The sequence below is a fragment of the Nomascus leucogenys genome, chromosome 3, assembly GCF_006542625.1.
Source record: "Nomascus leucogenys isolate Asia chromosome 3, Asia_NLE_v1, whole genome shotgun sequence".
In the NCBI taxonomy this organism is placed as follows: Eukaryota; Metazoa; Chordata; class Mammalia; order Primates; family Hylobatidae; genus Nomascus; species Nomascus leucogenys.
In genome coordinates this window covers 8,686,799-8,705,487 of record NC_044383.1, presented here as the reverse complement: position 1 = coordinate 8,705,487, position 18,689 = coordinate 8,686,799, and the positions used below count along the sequence as shown (strand labels likewise).

Genomic DNA, 18,689 nt, shown 5'->3' with positions numbered 1-18,689 from the left:
GGAACAATAAGATTTCATGTTAATATGTAAGAGTTTTGTTAACCTACATAGGTTTTTTGATGTATCAATAGAAAAAAATTTAGATATTTATAGCATGATACCATTATTATTACATGCCTGTAATACCAGCTACTCAGGAGGCTGAGGCATGAGAATTGCTAGAACCTGGGCGGCAGAGGTTGCAGTGAGCTGAGATCGCACCACTGCACTCCAGCCTGGGAGACAGAACGAGACTCCATCTCAACTTAAAAAAAAAAAAGAAAAAAAAAAGTTGAACACAGGTGTTTTTCCAAAAGGTCATGTATTTATTATTTCTATCAATATTTGCATATGATGTTCTAGTTATGTATAGACTAGGTAAGCAAGTCTGAATACACCTGAAAATAAACCAAAGTTTTATTGTTGCAGTAGTGTCTAATAATGCCATTTGTAATTTACTGTGTTATACTATGTATGGGTTTTACTTTTTTTATCTTGGGATATTCTATAAAAATAGATCCGTTACTAACCATCTCTTGAGGAAGAAAGTACCAATAAAAGTTTTCAGCTTGTCAAACAGGAAACAAAATGCCGTTGTTCAACAGTGTCAGGAGTAAGTGCAGTTATATTAAAACAACAGCCTTTCTAATGTACAGGAGCAGGTAAGGATAAAAGGAAGAATAGGAAGTGTGGAAGGATAGGTCAAGAAAGGCAAATGGCTTTATGCATGATAGTAAACTCAAGAGCTGCTCCATCCTGGTAGTCTAACCAAGGTGCCTGCCCAACCAGGAAGGGGTGTTAAAGCAGCCACAGGCATCACGTGGTCCAGTGCTCTCGTATTAGTGATTTGCCTGGGAGCAGACATTCTGGAATCTCTTAGCAGCCCGTCCCTCATCTCTCAGATGCTACCTTACCTCCTCATTTTTCATATTTTAAATTATGAATCTTTATTATACTTTTTTTTTTTTTTTTTGAGACGGAGTCTCGCTCTTTCACCCAGGCTGGAGTGCAGTGGCGCTATCTCGGCTCACTGCAGGCTCCGCCCCCCGGGGTTCACGCCATTCTCCTGCCTCAGCCTCCCGCGTAGCTGGGACTACAGGCGCCTGCCACCTCGCCCGGCTAATTTTTTGTATTTTTAGTAGAGACGGGGTTTCACCGTGTTAGCCAGGATGGTCTCGATCTCCTGACCTCGTGATCCGCCCGCCTCGGCCTCCCAAAGTGCTGGGATTACAGGCGTGAGCCACCGCGCCCGGCCAATACTTTTTAAGTTTTTTATTTTTTTAAGATGGAGTCTGGCTCTGTCACCCAGGCTGCAGTGCAGTGGCGCGATCTCGGCTTACTACAAACTCCACCTCCAGTTTCAAGCAATTCTTCTGCCTCAGCCTCCTGAGTAGCTGGGACTACAGGGGTGCGCCACCACACCTGGCTAATTTTTACATTTTTAGTAGAAACGGGGTTTCACCATGTTGCCCAGGCTGGTCTCGAGCTCAAGTGATCCACCTGCCTCGGCCTCCCAAAGTGTTGGAATTACAGGCATGAGCCACTGCAGCCAGCCATAAATCTTAATTATACTTTCTAAAACTAAAATTTGTTCTATAAAGATTCTTTTTGGAGCACAATTTTCTAGAGCACTCACTACATATTAGAAGTACCAGGAAGTATTTTTTAAAAACAGATTTCAAATTTTTGTTTCATTTGTATTTATTTATTTTGAGATGGGGGTCTCATGCTGTCCTCCAGGCTGGAGTGCAGTGGCATGATCATGGCTCATTGCAGCCTCGACCTACCAGGCTCAGGTGATCCTCCCACCTCAGCCCCCCAAGTAGCTGGAACTACAGGTATGCACCACCACACCTGGCTAATTTTTTGTTTTTAGTACAAACGGGGTTTTGCCATGTTGCTGAGGCTGGTCTCAAAGTCCTGGGCTCAAGTGATCTGCCCACCTCGGCCTCCCAAGTGCTGGGATTACAGGTGTGAGCCACTGCACCTGGCAGATTTCAAAATTTTAAGTGAGAAAAATGAGTAACAACCATGAACAGGAAGTTCACAAGAGAAAGAAGAAATCGGCTGGGTGCGGTGGCTCATGCCTATAATCCCAGCACTTGGGGAGGCCGAGGCAGGTGGGTCACGAGGTCAGGAGATCGAGACCATCCTGGCTAACACGGTGAAACCCTGTCTCTACTAAAAATACAAAAAATTAGCCAGGAGTGGTGGCACGCGCCTCTTGTCCCAGGTACTCGGGAGGCTGAGGCAGGAGAATCGCTTGAACCTGGGAGGCGGAGGTTGTAGTAAGCTGAGATCGCGCCACTGCACACTCCAGCCTGGGTGACAGAGCGAGACCCTGTCTTGAAACGAGATACTATTTTTTGCCCATAAGATTGGCAAAAGAGTGAAAAGATTAGTAATATCCAGTGTTGGCAAGGCTGCGGGTAATGGGGAAGCAGTAGTTGGTGGAATCTAAATTAATACAGAGATTTGGGAGGACAGTTTTGCAGTCACCGAAAGAATTTTGAATATGCCATTTTACCTCTAGGAATCTGGCTCAAGAAAATAATTTTACATGGGCACAAAAATACAAAAACCTGGAATAATTGAACACTTGAACTCTGTGCAGGGCCATGTTCTGCACACATCACATATATTGATGCATTTAATCCTTGCACCAGACCCGTGAGGCAAGTTACTCATTTTATGGTTGAGTAAACTAAGGTTAAATCATTTGCTTAAGGTCATCAGCAATTCATGGTGGAGCCATGGTTTAAACCAAGCCGTCTGGTCCCAATCCAGTGCACAACGATGTTTGTTATTTGGTTATTTTGTAGGGGGGATTTTGAAAGCAACCTAAATGTCCAGCAGTGGGGAACAGTGAAGTCAGTTCTGTTGGTGCTTCCATACTATGGGAGATGAAGCAGTCCTTACAAAGAAGGAGAGAGGTTTTCATGTAATGACATAGAAAGATCTCTAAGTTATGTTACATGAAAAAAAGCAGTATTGTAGTTTGAGCCCATTTTATATAACAACAAAAGCCTGAGTGGGTGTTCAAATACACAGGAAACGATCTGAAAGGATGCTAGACAGACTTAGGAAAGGGAGTGAATAAAGGGTGCGGGGTATCTATTGATGAAGGAAGAATTTATTTGATAAGGTTTTTTTTTCTTTTAATGACTATGTATTTTATAATTGAAAATAAATTGAAAACAAAGACTCTACAGCCGGGCGTGGTGGCTCATGCCTGTAATCCCAGCACTTTGGGAGGCTGAGGCAGACGGATCACCTGAGGTCAGGAGTTCAAGACCTGCCTGGCCGACATGGCAAAACCCTGTCTCTACAAAAATACAAAAATTAGCTGGGCATGATGGCAGGTGCCTATAATCCCAGCTACTTGGAAGCCTGAGGCAGGAGAATGGCTTGAACCCGGGAGGTGGAGGTTGCAGTGAGCCGAGATCGCATCATTGCACTCCAGCCTGGGCGACAGAGCAAGACTCCAACTCAAAAAAAAAAGTAAGACTCTTACTATGTAGTCTTTTCAATAGTAGGTAGGGACACATTTGTAAATTAATTTTGGCATTTTTAAGAAAGTTTGCTGTTTGAGACACAGAAGGCCACTCGTTGGTTGCTATCTAGAGTTGACTGCTTTTTCTGCAGCCAAGAGTCTCAAAACAGTTAAAAGTTGGTCTATTGTTTTGATTTTATAGAATTTTGTGCTAAAACAAATGTTTGTGTTCTCCTTTGCAATTAGTGATACGAGTTTGTTGCTTCACTTTACTTGGAAAATATGTTTCATTTCCATGATATTTGTTGAGAGTCGGAGCTATATATTTCCTTTGGTACCTTACAGAAAGTATGAACTCTGTAAGGATTTTTTTTCAAAAATCTGAATTTCCAGCACAGAGATGATATATAATACTTAGATTTCAAAAAAAAAGCTTTATAATTCTTATTTGGATTTTTTTCCCCTAGAATAAGTACAAAATTTTATCATTACCTCAAAAGGGTGGTTATATAACCCACAAGGTACATGTAAAATGTTAGGCTTAAGATAGAGGCTAATGTGGCCGGGCACGGTGGCTCACGCTTGTAATCCCAGCACTTTGGGAGGCCAAGGCGGGCGGATCATGAGGTCAGGAGATCGAGACCATGGTGAAACCCCGTCTCTACTAAAAATACAAAAAAAATTAGCCGGGCGAGGTGGCGGGCGCCTGTAGTCCCAGCTACTCGGAGGGGCTGAGGCAGGAGAATGGTGTGAACCCAGGAGGCGGAGCTTGCAGTGAGCCGAGATCGCGCCACTGCACTCCAGCCTGGGCGACAGAGCGAGACTCTGTCTCAAAAAAAAAAAAAAAAAAAAAAAAGATAAAGGCTAATGTTTTTGATAAGAAAATCCCCCAGGTACAGTTTGGTCACGGGCTGAATTACTGTTCTGGCAGAATCCATATGTGCTTACAACGTTTGCACAAGCCTCAGGTTTTAGGCTAAGGCCAAACAAAGCAAGTAAGGAGGATTCGTGCTTTCCGGAAGCTCTGAAATTGATAACAGTAACTGAAACAGCCATCCTTGTATCATCATAAGGCCAAAAGAACACAAGCTAAAGACAATAAACGTGCCCATATTGGGATGAAAATGTAAGCAAATGTCTAGCATAGAGAATAGTCTATGGTCTGTGGATAGAATAGTCTGTGTGAAAAATTGACTGAGAAACATAAGCAGAGACAAGGTTTTAGGGAAAGATATCCATAATTCTTCATCGTGTCCCAAATATAGCTATGCAAAATGTGCTTTTCAACATTGGTGACTTAGTTTCTCAGTAGCTTTGCAACTAGTTTGTTCGTTAACTCTAAAAGGTAGAATCAAAGATATCACCAATACACATTAATTTGGCATCTCATCCTTCACTGATGAAAATGACAGGAGAATCTGTTTTGTTTTGTTTTGTTTTTTGAGACAGGGTCTCGCTCTGTTAGTCACCCTGGTACAACGGCATGATCACAGCTCACTGTAGCCTGGCCCTCCTGGGCTCAAATGATCCTCCTGCCTCAGCCTCCTGGGTAGCTAGGACCATAGGCGTGTGCTTTTTAAATTTTTTGCAGAGATGGGGTCTTGCTATCTTGCTCAGGCCGGGCTCAAACTCCTGGGCTCAAGTGATCCTCCTGCCTTGGCCTCCCAAAGTGCTTGGATTACAGTAATGAGTCACCACACCCAGCCAGGAGAATCTTTTTAAAACCATTAGCATATATCGAATCAATAAGCTATTATATGCCAGGCACTGTGGCTCACGCCTGTAATCCCAGCACTTTGGGAGGCTGAGGCTGGCAGATCACTGGAGGTCAGCAGTTCGAGACCAGTCTGGCCAACATGGTGAAATCCCATCTCTACTAAAAATGCAGCTGGTTGTGGCAATACACTCCTGTAATCCCAGCTACTTAGGAGGCTGAGGCATGAGAATTGCTTGAACCTAGGAGGTGGAGGTTGCTGTGAGCCAAGGTCACGCCACTGCTCTCCAGCCTGGGCCACAGAGCAAGACTCCATCTCAAAAACAAAACAAACAAACAAACAAAAAAGGCAGCTAGGAAAAAAATGAAATAAAATAGTTCGAATTGGCATAACTGAAAAGCACCATTACTCATCCAATAGCCACTTGCAAGATTCTGCTAGTCAATGAGTATTTCATGAAAACAGCCAGTGTGCTGAGCACTGTTCAGGTCTTTGCAGGAAGGCAGGGGAAGTGTGGGGCATGCCTGAGGTCTGCTGAGTAGGTAATTCCAACATTCCAAGTAGGAGTTGGGTACAGAGTATTGAATCTTAGAATGAAATGTGCCGTGTTCACATACATCAATAGCTCTCTCTAATTGTATCCAAGTTTTCTTGAAAGGAAAACTACTTTTACCTTTTTTATGGCCACCATCATGTCTAGTATAGAATGTGAAAGTTAGTGTTGCCCAGTGGAAAGAGGCAGGCATCTTGATTCCACATCTTGGCTGTCACTCATGAGCTCTGTAACTTCAGACAGAACATCTTTTCTATCAGATTATATACTGAGGCCAGGCACAGTGGCTCAATGCCTGTAATCGCAGCACTTTAGGAGGGTGAGGCAGGTGGATCACTTGAGGTCAGGAGTTCGAGACCCACCTAGCCAACATGGTGAAACCTCATCTCTACTAAAAATAAATTAGCCGGGCGCGGTGGCACATGCCTGTAATACCAGCTGCTCGGGAGGCTGAAGCAGGAGAATCGCTTGAACCCGGGAGGCGGAGGTTGCCGTGAGCTGAGATCACGCCACTGCACTCTAGCCTGAGTGACAATGCAAGACTGTCTCAAAAAAAAAAAAAAAAAAAGATTATACCCTGAGACAAAGGCTTGGGTTTTCTTTTTATTTAAGAGATATAGAATTAATTGCTTTAATCTATGGGAAGATATGTTTTATGTTCAGTAGTACTCCTTGAGTCAGGAACTATTGCTTATTTCTTTGTTCTCTGTAGTTCATTGCATGTGATATGAACTCAATGGAGAAAACATTATTCACTTAGAGTGGTGTAATAATTAGTGAAATTATTTGTGACAATGCTAGCCTCAGCAAAAGTTGGCTTACTTTCTACGTGAAAATGTCAAAACAATCTAAATTTACTGTTAATTTTAATTTTAATATGACTCTAATAGATTTAAACTACCTTTGCTTCTTAAAACAAGATTTTAACTCAGAGTTGGTTTCAAAGAAGGAAGCTGTATGAAGATTGATCTTCTAATAAAGAATTAAATGTTTTGACAACAGATGTTTTTAAATTTCAATATGCAAAAGAAAAATTCAGAAACTTACTGAAATTCAGATTCCTGGCTCTATCTTGAGAGGTTCTGATTCTGCAGATTTGGGTGGGGTCCAGGAATCTGCACTTTAGGGGTGGGGTCCAGGAATCTGCACTTCAGCAGTCTTTCAGATATCTCTGAAGTTATCTGTCTTCCTGACGACCAACAAATCACATTATGAGAAGTATTCTTCCAGAGAGCATAACAGTTTCATGAGCCAGTTTAGTTATGCTATAGTTAGAGCTGACAAAGCTAAACTTTTAAAATAGATTTATTGAGGTAAAATTGACTTATAATACATATTTCAAATGTATGCTCTTAGAAGTTTGATGTATGTGTAAACTTGTGAAACCATCACCATGTTAAGATAATGAGCATCTCTTTCACCTACGAAAGCTTCCTCGTGCCTTTCCAGTCCTGCCTTCTCCCCCCATTCCTGTTAACCACTGATCTGCTTTATGTCACTAGATGAGTTTTCATTTTCTAGAATTTTGTATAAATAGAATCCTATAACCTATACTTCTTTTAGTGAGGAGGTGTCTAGCTTCCTTCACTCAGCATAGTTATTTTGGGACTCATTCATGTTCCTTTTTATCACTAAGTAGGATTCCAGTGTATGCCTGAAGCACAGTCTGTTTATCCATGCTCCTGCTCATGGACGCTTGGGTTGTTCCAGGGTGGGGCTTTTGCACATAAAGCTGCTATGAACATTTGTGCACGTGTGTTTGTATGGATCCATTCAGAATTAAATTTGTAAGATTTCATGCAACTTTTCACACTTTTCTTTCAGAAAGTCATTGGGTGGTACAGATTCCGACGCAATACGCAGCAGCAGATGTCCTACAGAGAGCAGGTTCTTCACAAGCAGCTCACCCACATCCTCGGCGTGCCCGACCTCGTCTTTCTTCTCTTCAGCTTCATCTCCACTGCCAACAATTCCACTCACGCTTTAGAATATGTACTCTTTAGACCAAATAGAAGGTAAAGCTTGCTTTTCCATCTGCCTCACATATAAGAAGGATGTTGGGACCAGGCGCGGTGGCTCACCCCTGTAATCCCAGCACTTTGGGAGGCCGAGGCGGATGGATCACGAGGTCAAGAGATCGAGACCATCCTGGCCAACATGGTGAAATTCAAAAATTAGCTGGGTGTGTGGTAGCACATGCCTGTATTCCCAGCTACTTGGGAGGCTGAGGCAGAAGAATCGCTTGAACCCGGAGGCAGAGGTTGCAGTGAGCCGAGATTGTGCTACTGCACTCCTGCCTGGCAACAGAGCAAGAATCTGTTGCAAAAAAAAAAAAAAAAAGGACGTTGGTACAAGTCATTGAGATTTGTGACTTCAAAAATGTGCATTATAGTGCATTTTATGCTTTTGTGTTTTTTTTTGTTTTTTTTTTTTTTGAGACGGAGTCCAGCTCTGTCACTCAGATTGGAGTACAGTGGTGTAATCTCGGCTCACTGCAACCTCTGCTTCCCGGGTTCAAGTGATTCTCCTGCCTCAGCCTCTCGATTAGCTGGGATTACAGGCACACACCACCATGCTGGCTAATTTTTTTGTATTTTTAGTAGAGACGGGGTTTTGCCCATGTTGGCCAGGCTGGTTTTGAACTCCTGACCTGAGGTGATCCACCTGCCTCGGCCTCCCAAAACTTTTTGCATCTTTAAATAAAAACTTGTATTATTCCCTTTAGCTCTTTTTGTGGTTACAGAAGGTATTTTTCTTGTCAGTTATTTACATAAAATTGTTTTTGGATCAAGAAGCATTAACAAGACGTGTATTATGCATAAATTCTGATAAGGAATAAACAGCTGGAAATCATCATTTGCTTCTCCATAATCCACTCTGTGGAAATGCAGTTTTATTGCTGTGGAAGTCTGATTATAATTTTGAAACATAAATTTCAAATACAAAATTGTGAAATTGATCCACCTGCTGGTTAATAAGGGTTTTGCATTGTGAACTTGTTAAACCAAAAAAAAACCACCCCTATGATTATATGATCATGTTGTCTGTTTGTAAACAGCAAAATGGTTTCCCTCTGGAAGTTTATTTTTTGTAGAATAAATTAAATTGACATCAGTGAAAATAATTGTTAATTGTTAAAAAGGTTTTTATAAGATTTCATTATGTAATCTGTGGGTATTTCTTGAGCACTTACAACAGGCTCAGCATTGTGTCAGTCACTGTGGGTATACAAAAGATGTGTAAGGCATGACCTCTGCTCTCAAGGAGTTGATAAGCAAGGTTTTACTTTACAGGAAGGGAAAACATTACTAATTCATGTATCCTTGGGTTGTCTGTAGAAGGAGGTGCTCCGTGAGACCTTCCCGTTAGTTTACCAATGTCAGCAACTAAGACTCCTATCATCAAGCCCCATTCTTTTTTTAGTTAATTAATTTTATTTATTTTAATTTTATTATTACTATTATTTTAGAGAAAGGGTCTTGCCCTGTCACCAGGCTAGAGTACAGTGGCACTATCATAGTTCACTGCAACCTTGAACTCCTGATCCTGTCACCTCAGCCTCTTAAGTAGCCGGGACTATAGGCACATGCCACCACGCATGCCCTTTTTTAAAAATTATTTATTTATTTATGTATTTAGAGATATAGTCTTGCTGTCACCTAGGCTGGAGTGCAGTGGCACGATCATGATTCATTGCAACCTCCACTTCCTGGGTTCAAGTGATTCTCCTGCCTCAGCCTCCCGAGTAGCTGGGACTACAGGTGTGCACCACCATGTCCGGCTAATTTTTTTTTCATTTTTAGTAGAGACAAGGTTTCACCATGTTGGCCAGGCTAGTCTTGGTCTCGAACTCCTGACCTCAGGTGATCTGCCTGCCTCGGCCTCCCAAAGTGCTGAGATTAGAGGTGTGAGCCACCACACCCAGCCCTTTTTTTTTTTTTAAACTGTCAATCTCACTTGAATATGATAGAATGGTACATTTAACATGATCTCTTTCTGAATTTTTCTCATAGGTATAATCAAAGGATATCACTCGCTATTCCCAATCTAGGAAATACTAGCCAGCAAGAGTACAAAGTGTCTTCAGTGCCAAATACTTCTCAGAGTTATGCCAAAGTGATTAAAGAACATGGGTAAGTTGAAAGGTAAAGTGCTAGTTTTTTCTTTTGTCAGCAATATTTCTTTTGTTAATAACATTTAAAAGGTGTATGGAAAAATGTAAAACCGAGTTTGATATGATTAAAATTGAAGACTACAGTAAGGTAATTGTCTAGATACCACCAGCATATATCAAAATTTTGTTCTTGTTGAAAAGATAGTTTACTTTTATGAATTTTTTAAATCATTTGCCACAATATTTTTTGTAATTGATACGAAAGTTTTGGATAGAGTATTATTTCTGAGGTTCTAAAAGCTAAACATAGTCACTGAAAAATACACAACTTTTTATTATTTTTTAAATGATCTTGGTAACATGGGTTTTTAAAATTTCTCTTCTGTAATTCTTGTGGTATGGGCATTATTCCTTAAACACTGTCACGTTGGAGTCACAGCATTTAAACAATAAAGTGGAAGAGACAGGAAAAATGCCTTTCCATTTCACAGCAGTTTTGATAACCTTGAGGCATCTTTTTTCTGTTTGTCTTCTAGTACTGACTTTTTTGACAAGGATGGAGTGATGAAAGACATCAGGGCGATTTATCAGGTTTATAATGCACTTCAAGAGAAAGTTCAGGTAACTGATTTATTTATTAGTTTTCATCTTATTTGTCTTGCCAAAAAGCTTTTAATTCTACTTTAATTTTGAATTATCTTCCAACTGACAAATAAGAGTTAGGATCCAAAAGTCAGAATCTGCAGAGTCAAGCTGCGGAATAATGATTCGTGCCGTCTTGCAGAAGCCTGGCTCACTCACTCTGTGCCTGAAGTAGATTGTTAATACTACTGTTTCAAATACTTCTGGCCGCATTTGTGATAGTAGTTTTTCTAGGAAAATGTAGAAAGGCTTGCTAAGAACATAGCTGTCTCCATCAGTTATATTCTAAGTAGAGACAATATCAAAAGGCAGCCATAACTGGTTGCATCTCTGCTTCTTCATCCTAGTTCACTCACTTTGCCCCCAGCTGCCTCCATCGAGTGGGAGGATCTCGGCAGAGCCTGTTCATTCCTAGTCATTTATGCAACAGACATCGATGGAAACATCTCCTGTGAGCCAAATACTGAGCTCGGTGCTAACAATACTTTCCCACATTCTTTTCATCATCCCTGCTGTGTTCTTAGGAGTAGTTTGCTCTAAAACCTAAGAACAAAAGAGCCTTTGAACTTGCCTTTGAGTACAGCAAAGAAAGTGGTAAAGTTGATGAAGCTCTCCCAGACCTGGAAAAAGCCTGACTTTAAGGAAAAAGGCTTTGGCCCGGCATGATGGCCCACACCTGTCATCCCAGCACTTTGGGAGGCCTAGGCAAGAGGATCGCTTGAGCCAAGGAGTTCGAGATCAGCCTGGGCAACATAATGAGACTCCATTTCTACAAAATAGTTAAAAATTAGCCAGGTGTGGCAGCATGCACCTGTAGTCCTCAGCTACTTGGGAAGCTGAGGAAAGAGGATTGCTTGAGTCCAGGAGGTCAAGGCTGCAGTGAGCTACAGTTGTGCCACTGCACTCCAGCCCAGGTGACAGAGTGAGACCGCATCTCTAAAATATAAAAATAAAAAGGATGAAGGCCTCAATGAGTAAAAAGAGGAATGAAGGCAGATACTGAAAAAGAGGAAAACAGGCTGAGTTCAGCCCGGGGCAAAAGGAGAAGCATACAAGAGCCATTTCCAGTCTAGTGTTCCAAATCAGGGTCACTGTGCACCTACCAGTATAGGGAACTTTATACAGACTCACTGGTAACCAGCCTACTTTCTGGAAGCTTCTGGTATTTCTGCTATGGAAGGAACTCGCAGTGGAAAATAGCTTTTTGTCCTGAATTCATGACCATGCCCTTTTCAGAATATCAGCACTGGCCAAAAGTGGCTGTTATATTTCATTGTTGATTGAATAAGGCCTGCTTTGAAAATACCAAATCACATAGAGTGTTCTCAGGATTATAAATAGCTAAATTACACAGATGTAGTCTCAGATAGCTATCTTTTATTAAACCTTGACTTTGAAACTTTTTTCAACTTTTCTTTAAAAATATTTTCTGTTAAATTGTCTTATCTGATTTTTTGAATGTTGGTAATAAATAAAAGTTGAAAGCATCATATTCCTGTCTTATCTTTTGTTCTTCCTTTGTATGCTAAACTGGTACCAAGAGTTCCCTTTTCATTTCAATAAAAATGATTAATCAAAGAGTAGATCTTTCCTATCTTACCCTTATTGGTCAAGAATTTATAAGCTAAATAGCATAATCATCTTAAAGCAAATCAGTGAATAATAACAATTCTAGTCTTTTGGGCTTTCATGATTTTGTTCTACCTTATGTGGCTGCTTTTTAACTCAATAAACCATCTGGACTTTTCCTAGAGTTGTAATCAGCGCTGAATTTATGGAATGCCTTGTGCTTGAACTTGAAGCTAACCTTGTTGTCATTTTTTTCCTCAGGCAGTGTGTGCAGATGTTGAAAAGAGTGAGCGAGTTGTTGAATCTTGTCAGGCGGAAGTGAACAAATTAAGAAGACAAATCACTCAGAGGAAAAATGAAAAGGAACAAGAAAGAAGTAAGTTTCTTATTAATTTTACCATTCAGTGTCAGGGAAATGTTGTTTTAAACATCAGATTATACTACACAATAAATTATGTGCCTCTTTCTACGCTCATCAAGTCTCAGATTAGCCTGGCTGGGGCAGAGCAGTCTCTTGTTCAGCTTCTCTGGAGGGCAAGTGCTGTTTTTCATAGTAGCCCCCTCAATTCTCTGACACTTGAAGAAAAAGAAGACAAAAGGTAGAAAAGCTAAAGTGGAAATTAGAATAAATCCCAAGAAGTTATTGATACAGATTTGTGTATATATTGACAATCAGATCTAGTTACAGTGAATGTGGTGGTTGTTACTAAGTTAACCCTGGCATGTCCAGCAGCTAGGCACTGTGTCCTGTCTTTTTTTCTAGACGGAATCTCCCTCTGTCACCCAGGCTGGAATCAGTGGCGTGATCTTGGCTCACTGCAACCTCCACCTCCCGAGTTCAAACGATTCTTCTGCCTCAGTCTCCCGAGTAGCTGGGACTATAGGTGTCTGCCACTATGCCCAGCTAATTTTTGTATTTTTTTTTTTTCTTTAGTAGAGATGAGGTTTCACCATGTTGGCCAGGCTGGTCTCGGCCTCCCAAAGTGCTAGGATTACAGGCGTGAGCCACCACACCCAGCCTGTGTCCTGTTTTAATATAGCCTTATAGAGGAGCTACCAAATATTCTTTTAGCTTTATGTCTGGTCTTAGTAAAGGTTTTAAATGTCTAGTTTTGGTAGCAATGGATGAATAGACACCATTAGGCTAAGGAACAAACTGATTGAATGAGAATTAGGCCCATAAACCTAATAATTCCAGCATAACAGCCATGTTTGCTGTAACACCACCAGAATTAATGTCTGTGTGTAAAATTTATAAATGTATGGCAGATAATATCAAGTGTAAAAGATAAGGTTAGGGCTAAACTTTTCTAATTTAATAAGAATATATATAATCCAGTTAAAATGTAACTTATGTTTCCAGGAAAATATAACAGTCTGATTTACTGTTACATTTTTCTAGAAATAATCAGAAATACAGATAGGGCTGGGCATGGTGGCTCACGCCTGTAATACCAGCACTTTGGGAGGCTGAGGCAGGCAGATCACCTGAGGTCAGGAGTTCAAGACTAGCCTGGCCAAAGTGGTGATACCTCGTCTGTACTAAAAATACAAAAATTAGCCGGTCATGGTGATGTGCACCTGTAATCCCAGCTACTAGGAAGGCCAAGGCAGGAGAATTCTTGAACCTGGGAGATGGAGGTTGCAGTGAGCCAAGATCATACCACTGCATTCCAGCCTGAGCAACAGAGTGAGACTGTCTCAAAAAAAACTAAATAAATAAAATAAAGAGGCCGACCGTGCTGGCTCACGTGTAATCCCAGCACTTTGGGAGACCAAAGCAGGCGGATCACGAGGTCAGGAGTTCGAGACCAGCCTGGCCAACATGGTGAAATCCTGTCTCTACTAAAAATACAAAAATTAGCTGGGCGTGGTGGCAGGCACCTGTAATCCCAGCTACTTGGGAGGCTGAGGGAGGAGAATCATTTGAACCCAGGAGGCGGAGGTTGCAGTGAGCCGAGATCGCACCACTGCACTCCAGCCTGGGCAACAGAGCGAGACTCTGTCTCAAAAAAAAAAAAAAAAAAAGAAAGAAAAACTAGGCCAACCATGGTGGCTCATGCCTATAATCTCAGCACTTTGGGAGACCGAGGCAGGTGGATCACTGGTGCCCAGGAGTTCAAGACCAGCCTGGGCAACATAGCAAAACCCCATCTCTACTTAAAAAAAAAAAAAAAAAAAAAAATCCAGGCATGGTGGCATGCACCTCTAGCCCCAGCTTCTTGGGAGGCTGAGGTGGGAGAATCACCTGAGCCTGAGAGGTTAAGGGTGCAGTGAGCCGTGATTGTGTCACTGCACTCCAGCCTGGGTGACAGAGTGAGACCCTGTCTCAACAAACAAAAAACTAGGATAGAAAACAGTATAAACCAGGTAATGTCAGCCATGTTTTATATACATGTACAGACCAACACCCAAAGCTGGATAATAAAACTGGAGTTCAGCAAGGATTAGTGACTTCTGTAACACAGCAAGGAAGTGAGGATCTGATACTTAAAATTTAGGTCTCTTTGCTTGAAAGCCTGTGCCCTTTTTATCCTGACAGTGTTATTGGGATGATGGAATTGTGGGCAGCTTTTATTTTCTTTCTTCCTTTCTAAATATTCTAAATATTGTACAAGTGTGTATCAGTTTTATAATATTTTTTAAAAATTGAAATGTTACCTACAAAAACTTTCAAGGCTATATGGATTATATGGGTTCTTTCACAACATTAATAAAAATAGAGTGAAGCTGTGGTTCAGTATCTACTTAATATAGGGTTTTTAAAGTTTTAAGGTGTGTAAGTGTATTATGACAGGTAGCTATAAAGGTGTATGAGTGTATTATTATTTAAGGTGTATAAGTGTATTATGAAAGAGGTGTATTATGACAGGTAGCTATAAAGAAATCGGTTTTTTGATAGGAGGCTGCCAAAGAAAGAATCTCACATTTCCATTCCGTGTACAGGACGTTTCCATTTCAACCTTTGGGCCCCACAGTGTGACACAGCAAGCCCCACGCCAGGGAACCAGCACAGGCTGTGGAGCGACAGAGCCTGCATTCTGAGTCTTAGGCCCACTTCCAGCTGTCCCCTTAGTCACATCACCTCACCTTTCAGAACTCCGGTTTCTTTGCATCTATAATGGAAGCAGTAATAATAACGATAATGATAACACTTCAGAAATTTGTCATGGCCTTAAATGAATTAATGGGTAGGGAAATATCTTGTAAATTATCAAGTACTGTGCAATTGTAAAATAATTAATTGTAACAGTCAGCTTCATTACCTCACTGCTATTTTCCAGAACATTCAGGTTGGCCATGTTATACATTGAGATGAAAAGCTGTGAGAATCTAGAAAGTGTTAGAATATTCTTTGTTTTCATCCAGGATTGCAGCAGGCAGTGTTAAGCAGACAGATGCCGTCTGAAAGCTTGGACCCAGTGTTCAGTCCTCGGATGCTGTCTTCTGGGTTTGCAGCTGAAGGTAGAAGTACACTTGGAGATGCAGAGGCCTCGGATCCTCCTCCCCCCTATTCTGATTTTCACCCAAGCAATCAAGAAAGTACTTTGAGCCACTCTCGAATGGAAAGGAGTGTCTTTATGCCTCGGCCTCAAGCTGTGGGCTCTTCCAATTATGCTTCCACCAGTGCCGGACTGAAGTATCCTGGAAGTGGGGCTGACCTTCCTCCTCCCCAAAGAGCAGCTGGAGACAGTGGTGAGGATTCAGATGACAGTGATTATGAAAATTTGATTGACCCTACAGAGCCTTCTAATAGTGAATACTCACATTCGAAGGATTCTCAACCCATGACACATCCCGACGAGGACCCCAGGAACACTCAGATCTCCCAGATTTAACTAAACAAAAGAAACTCTCCACCTAGCACTGTTTTTCTTCATTGCTTACTGAGAGGGTTTTTGAGAACTTAATCTGGGGGGAGAACTGCTTTCTCAGATACTTTGACTCCCGAGAAGAGAGTCCTTGTGCACAGAACTTGTGGGAGCCTCCATCCGCTGCTCTTTACCTTTGGATACAGTGTGCAAGTTTCATAACAGAATCATTAAGATAATCAAATTGTCCTAATTCTGGTGCGATTCATGGATGTACTGGTAAATTTAGGCAAAGTGAAACTTATCAGCGTAGTTTCTGTTCTTTAAAATAAATTGGAAATTAGAGACTAAGCACAATTAGTCTATAAATGTTCTATAAATCAAAAACTTACCTCTTGCACTATCATGCCTTGAAATTTACTTTTTCAAAGGGAAACAAGTTTAGCAGCAGCCTTCAAAGAACTTCTTTCTATGATGAGCCAAATTCATCTTTGCCAGAAAAGAAATTTTGATAATTCCAAGAAGCCTGATTGGAACAAATCAGATATACCTTCTCTTGTCTGCATGACTTTGTGAGATGAAAGAGAGGGCTTCCAACTTTTTTCTACTAGCTTGATATGTATTATCACTTAAAATGGTTGCCTTTAAAAAAAAAAGTAGAGATACTAATTACCAGTGAGTAATCATCCAAATAAATACGTCATAAAATAAATTATTTTTTTCTTGATGGATTACAGTGACTACTGTGTTGCACTGGCACATTTATGGTCTCTGTTCTGGAATCTTAGAGGACACATGCAGTGGAGAACAGAAGGAGTGAGTTTTATAATGAACAGATTCCAGACACGGTAGGTTTAGCTGAGTTCATACAGAGGAGATATAACTCATTTAGATCTTCTGACAAATCCTAGTGTTAGTTTTATTTGCGGAGGAAAGACATTTAATAAGAAACTGTTTGGGAATCTTGGTGAATAAAGATTCATTTTCAAGCTGAATAACCATACTTATTTTATTTTAAGTTGCCATTTGGGGAATAATTGCAGTATGTGTAGAGACTCTCTTGGAATGCACTCATATTTTTATTTAATGACTACTTGTTTTCTCGTTTTGCCCACAATGTGTAAAACTACTAAGACATTCAGGAGCATGTTGGGCTTCTGGTTTGGAAATGGCAAGACCCACCATTTATGACAAGGACAGCCATGAGGTTAATACTTGGAGTTTAACTGCCTGTCCTTTGAGCTAGTTAAAACCTGTAAGAATAAGGAAGTTGTTGGAGAGGCTTAAAATCTGGGTTCTGAAAAAGTAGTTTCAGTTTATAGGATACACATTTGCTCACTGAGCTCCAGTTCCAATACTAAATTAGACACTACCATATAGACCGAAAATGAAATGCTAGAACTGCCATTCTTTGGATCCCCACTCTATGGGGGTCTGTCTTTTAACTACTCTCCTGGTTTCATTGGCCTTACACCACTGCCATTTGATTTAAAACGCTGCAGACCACTTTATCTGCAAATGTGTTCCTTTGTTATCAGCTACCTACTACGCAGCTTCAGTGCCAGTGTGAATTTATTTTTTTTTAAGTGCCATTACCATCTCCTCTGTTCAGATTTTGACGTTCAGGAAAATATTTTTATTTTGATGCCATACTGAAATCTACAATGTATATCTGACAAAGCAGTTAAATGTGACAATAAAAAACTTATTTAATCATGGTACCATTGTTTTAATGTCTGTCTCAGCACCGGACAAGGCCTTGCCTCAGTGTACTCATTCTGGCAATTCATCATGGACTTAAAAGAGCTTTTTAAAGGGCATTAAAACTCATCTTCATACAAAATTTTTGTCAGGCTGGTTTCAGGAGACATCCAGGAACACAACTTGCTAAAATGTTTCTATGATTTTCAGGAGTTTCTGTTTCCAAAATGTTTCTGTTGATTTCGTGTTACCTACAGAACTAAGTATCAATTGCGTATAAAATTGAATCTTGGAAAGGTCCCCAAAAGGCATCTTCCACAGAGGAACTGATCTTGTTGAAAGTGACTCCTCAGCCTGGATTTCCTAACAGTCGAGATACTGTAGAACTTGCTGCCCGAGAGCATCTTAGGAATTGTGGGATCACTTTAGAACAGGGTCGGCTGGCTAACAAGTGTATTCTGGATTCTGAGGGAGCCATTCCCGCCGAGTGATGTATCTTTTCCAAAATGCAAGGGGAGAGCGTTTTCAGCAGGGTTGAGTGATGTATCTCTTCCAAAATGCAAGGGGAGAGCGTTTTCAGCAGGGTTGAGTGATGTATCTCTTCCAAAATGCAAGGGGAGAGCGTTTTCAGCAGGGTTTTAACGTGTGAATTACAGCCTTTTAGGATTCTACTCAACATCTCTAAGAATTTGGAGAAAAGGAGACTGGATTCTTTTTACTTACTTCAGTCTGGAAATGCCTGATTACATGTTGTAATTGGTTTTTCTGGAGTAAAATCAAAGCAGAAATCTCATCCCTAAATATTCAGGATACATATTTGTTTTAATTGCAGACACAGTGGGGCATTGACCATAACTGCTTTAACAAAAATATTTAAATTGTCTTATAAGCCTATGTTTTAAGGAGATAAAAATAATCTGGGATGATGTAAAATAAGAATACAGTGGAACTAACTAATGGTTATTAACTGTGTTCTGGGTCTGACTTGCCTTGGCTGTCAGACTGAGAGATCTCTTCCTTTTTTCATTAGGATCTGCTTCATCCTTTCCCATAGCAAACCTGAATTCCACCAGACAGGCAGGAAGCCTGAAGGCAAGTGGATTCGTAAATG

At 40.8% G+C, this 18,689-nt stretch overlaps 1 protein-coding gene across 1 annotated transcript in view; it reads left to right on the top strand.

Moving 5' to 3' along the window:
- The window catches only part of ABRAXAS2 (abraxas 2, BRISC complex subunit), a 33,741-nt gene extending 16,143 nt beyond the window's left edge, over positions 1-17,598 (top strand). Inside the window, exons 5-9 of the mRNA XM_003277772.2 lie at positions 7,565-7,755; positions 9,754-9,873; positions 10,391-10,475; positions 12,327-12,441; positions 15,435-17,598. Coding sequence (XP_003277820.2) covers positions 7,565-7,755; positions 9,754-9,873; positions 10,391-10,475; positions 12,327-12,441; positions 15,435-15,904 — 981 coding nt within the window. The 3' untranslated portion in view covers positions 15,905-17,598. The remainder of the gene's footprint in view (positions 1-7,564; positions 7,756-9,753; positions 9,874-10,390; positions 10,476-12,326; positions 12,442-15,434) is intronic.
- Positions 17,599-18,689: the final 1,091 nt, after the last annotated feature.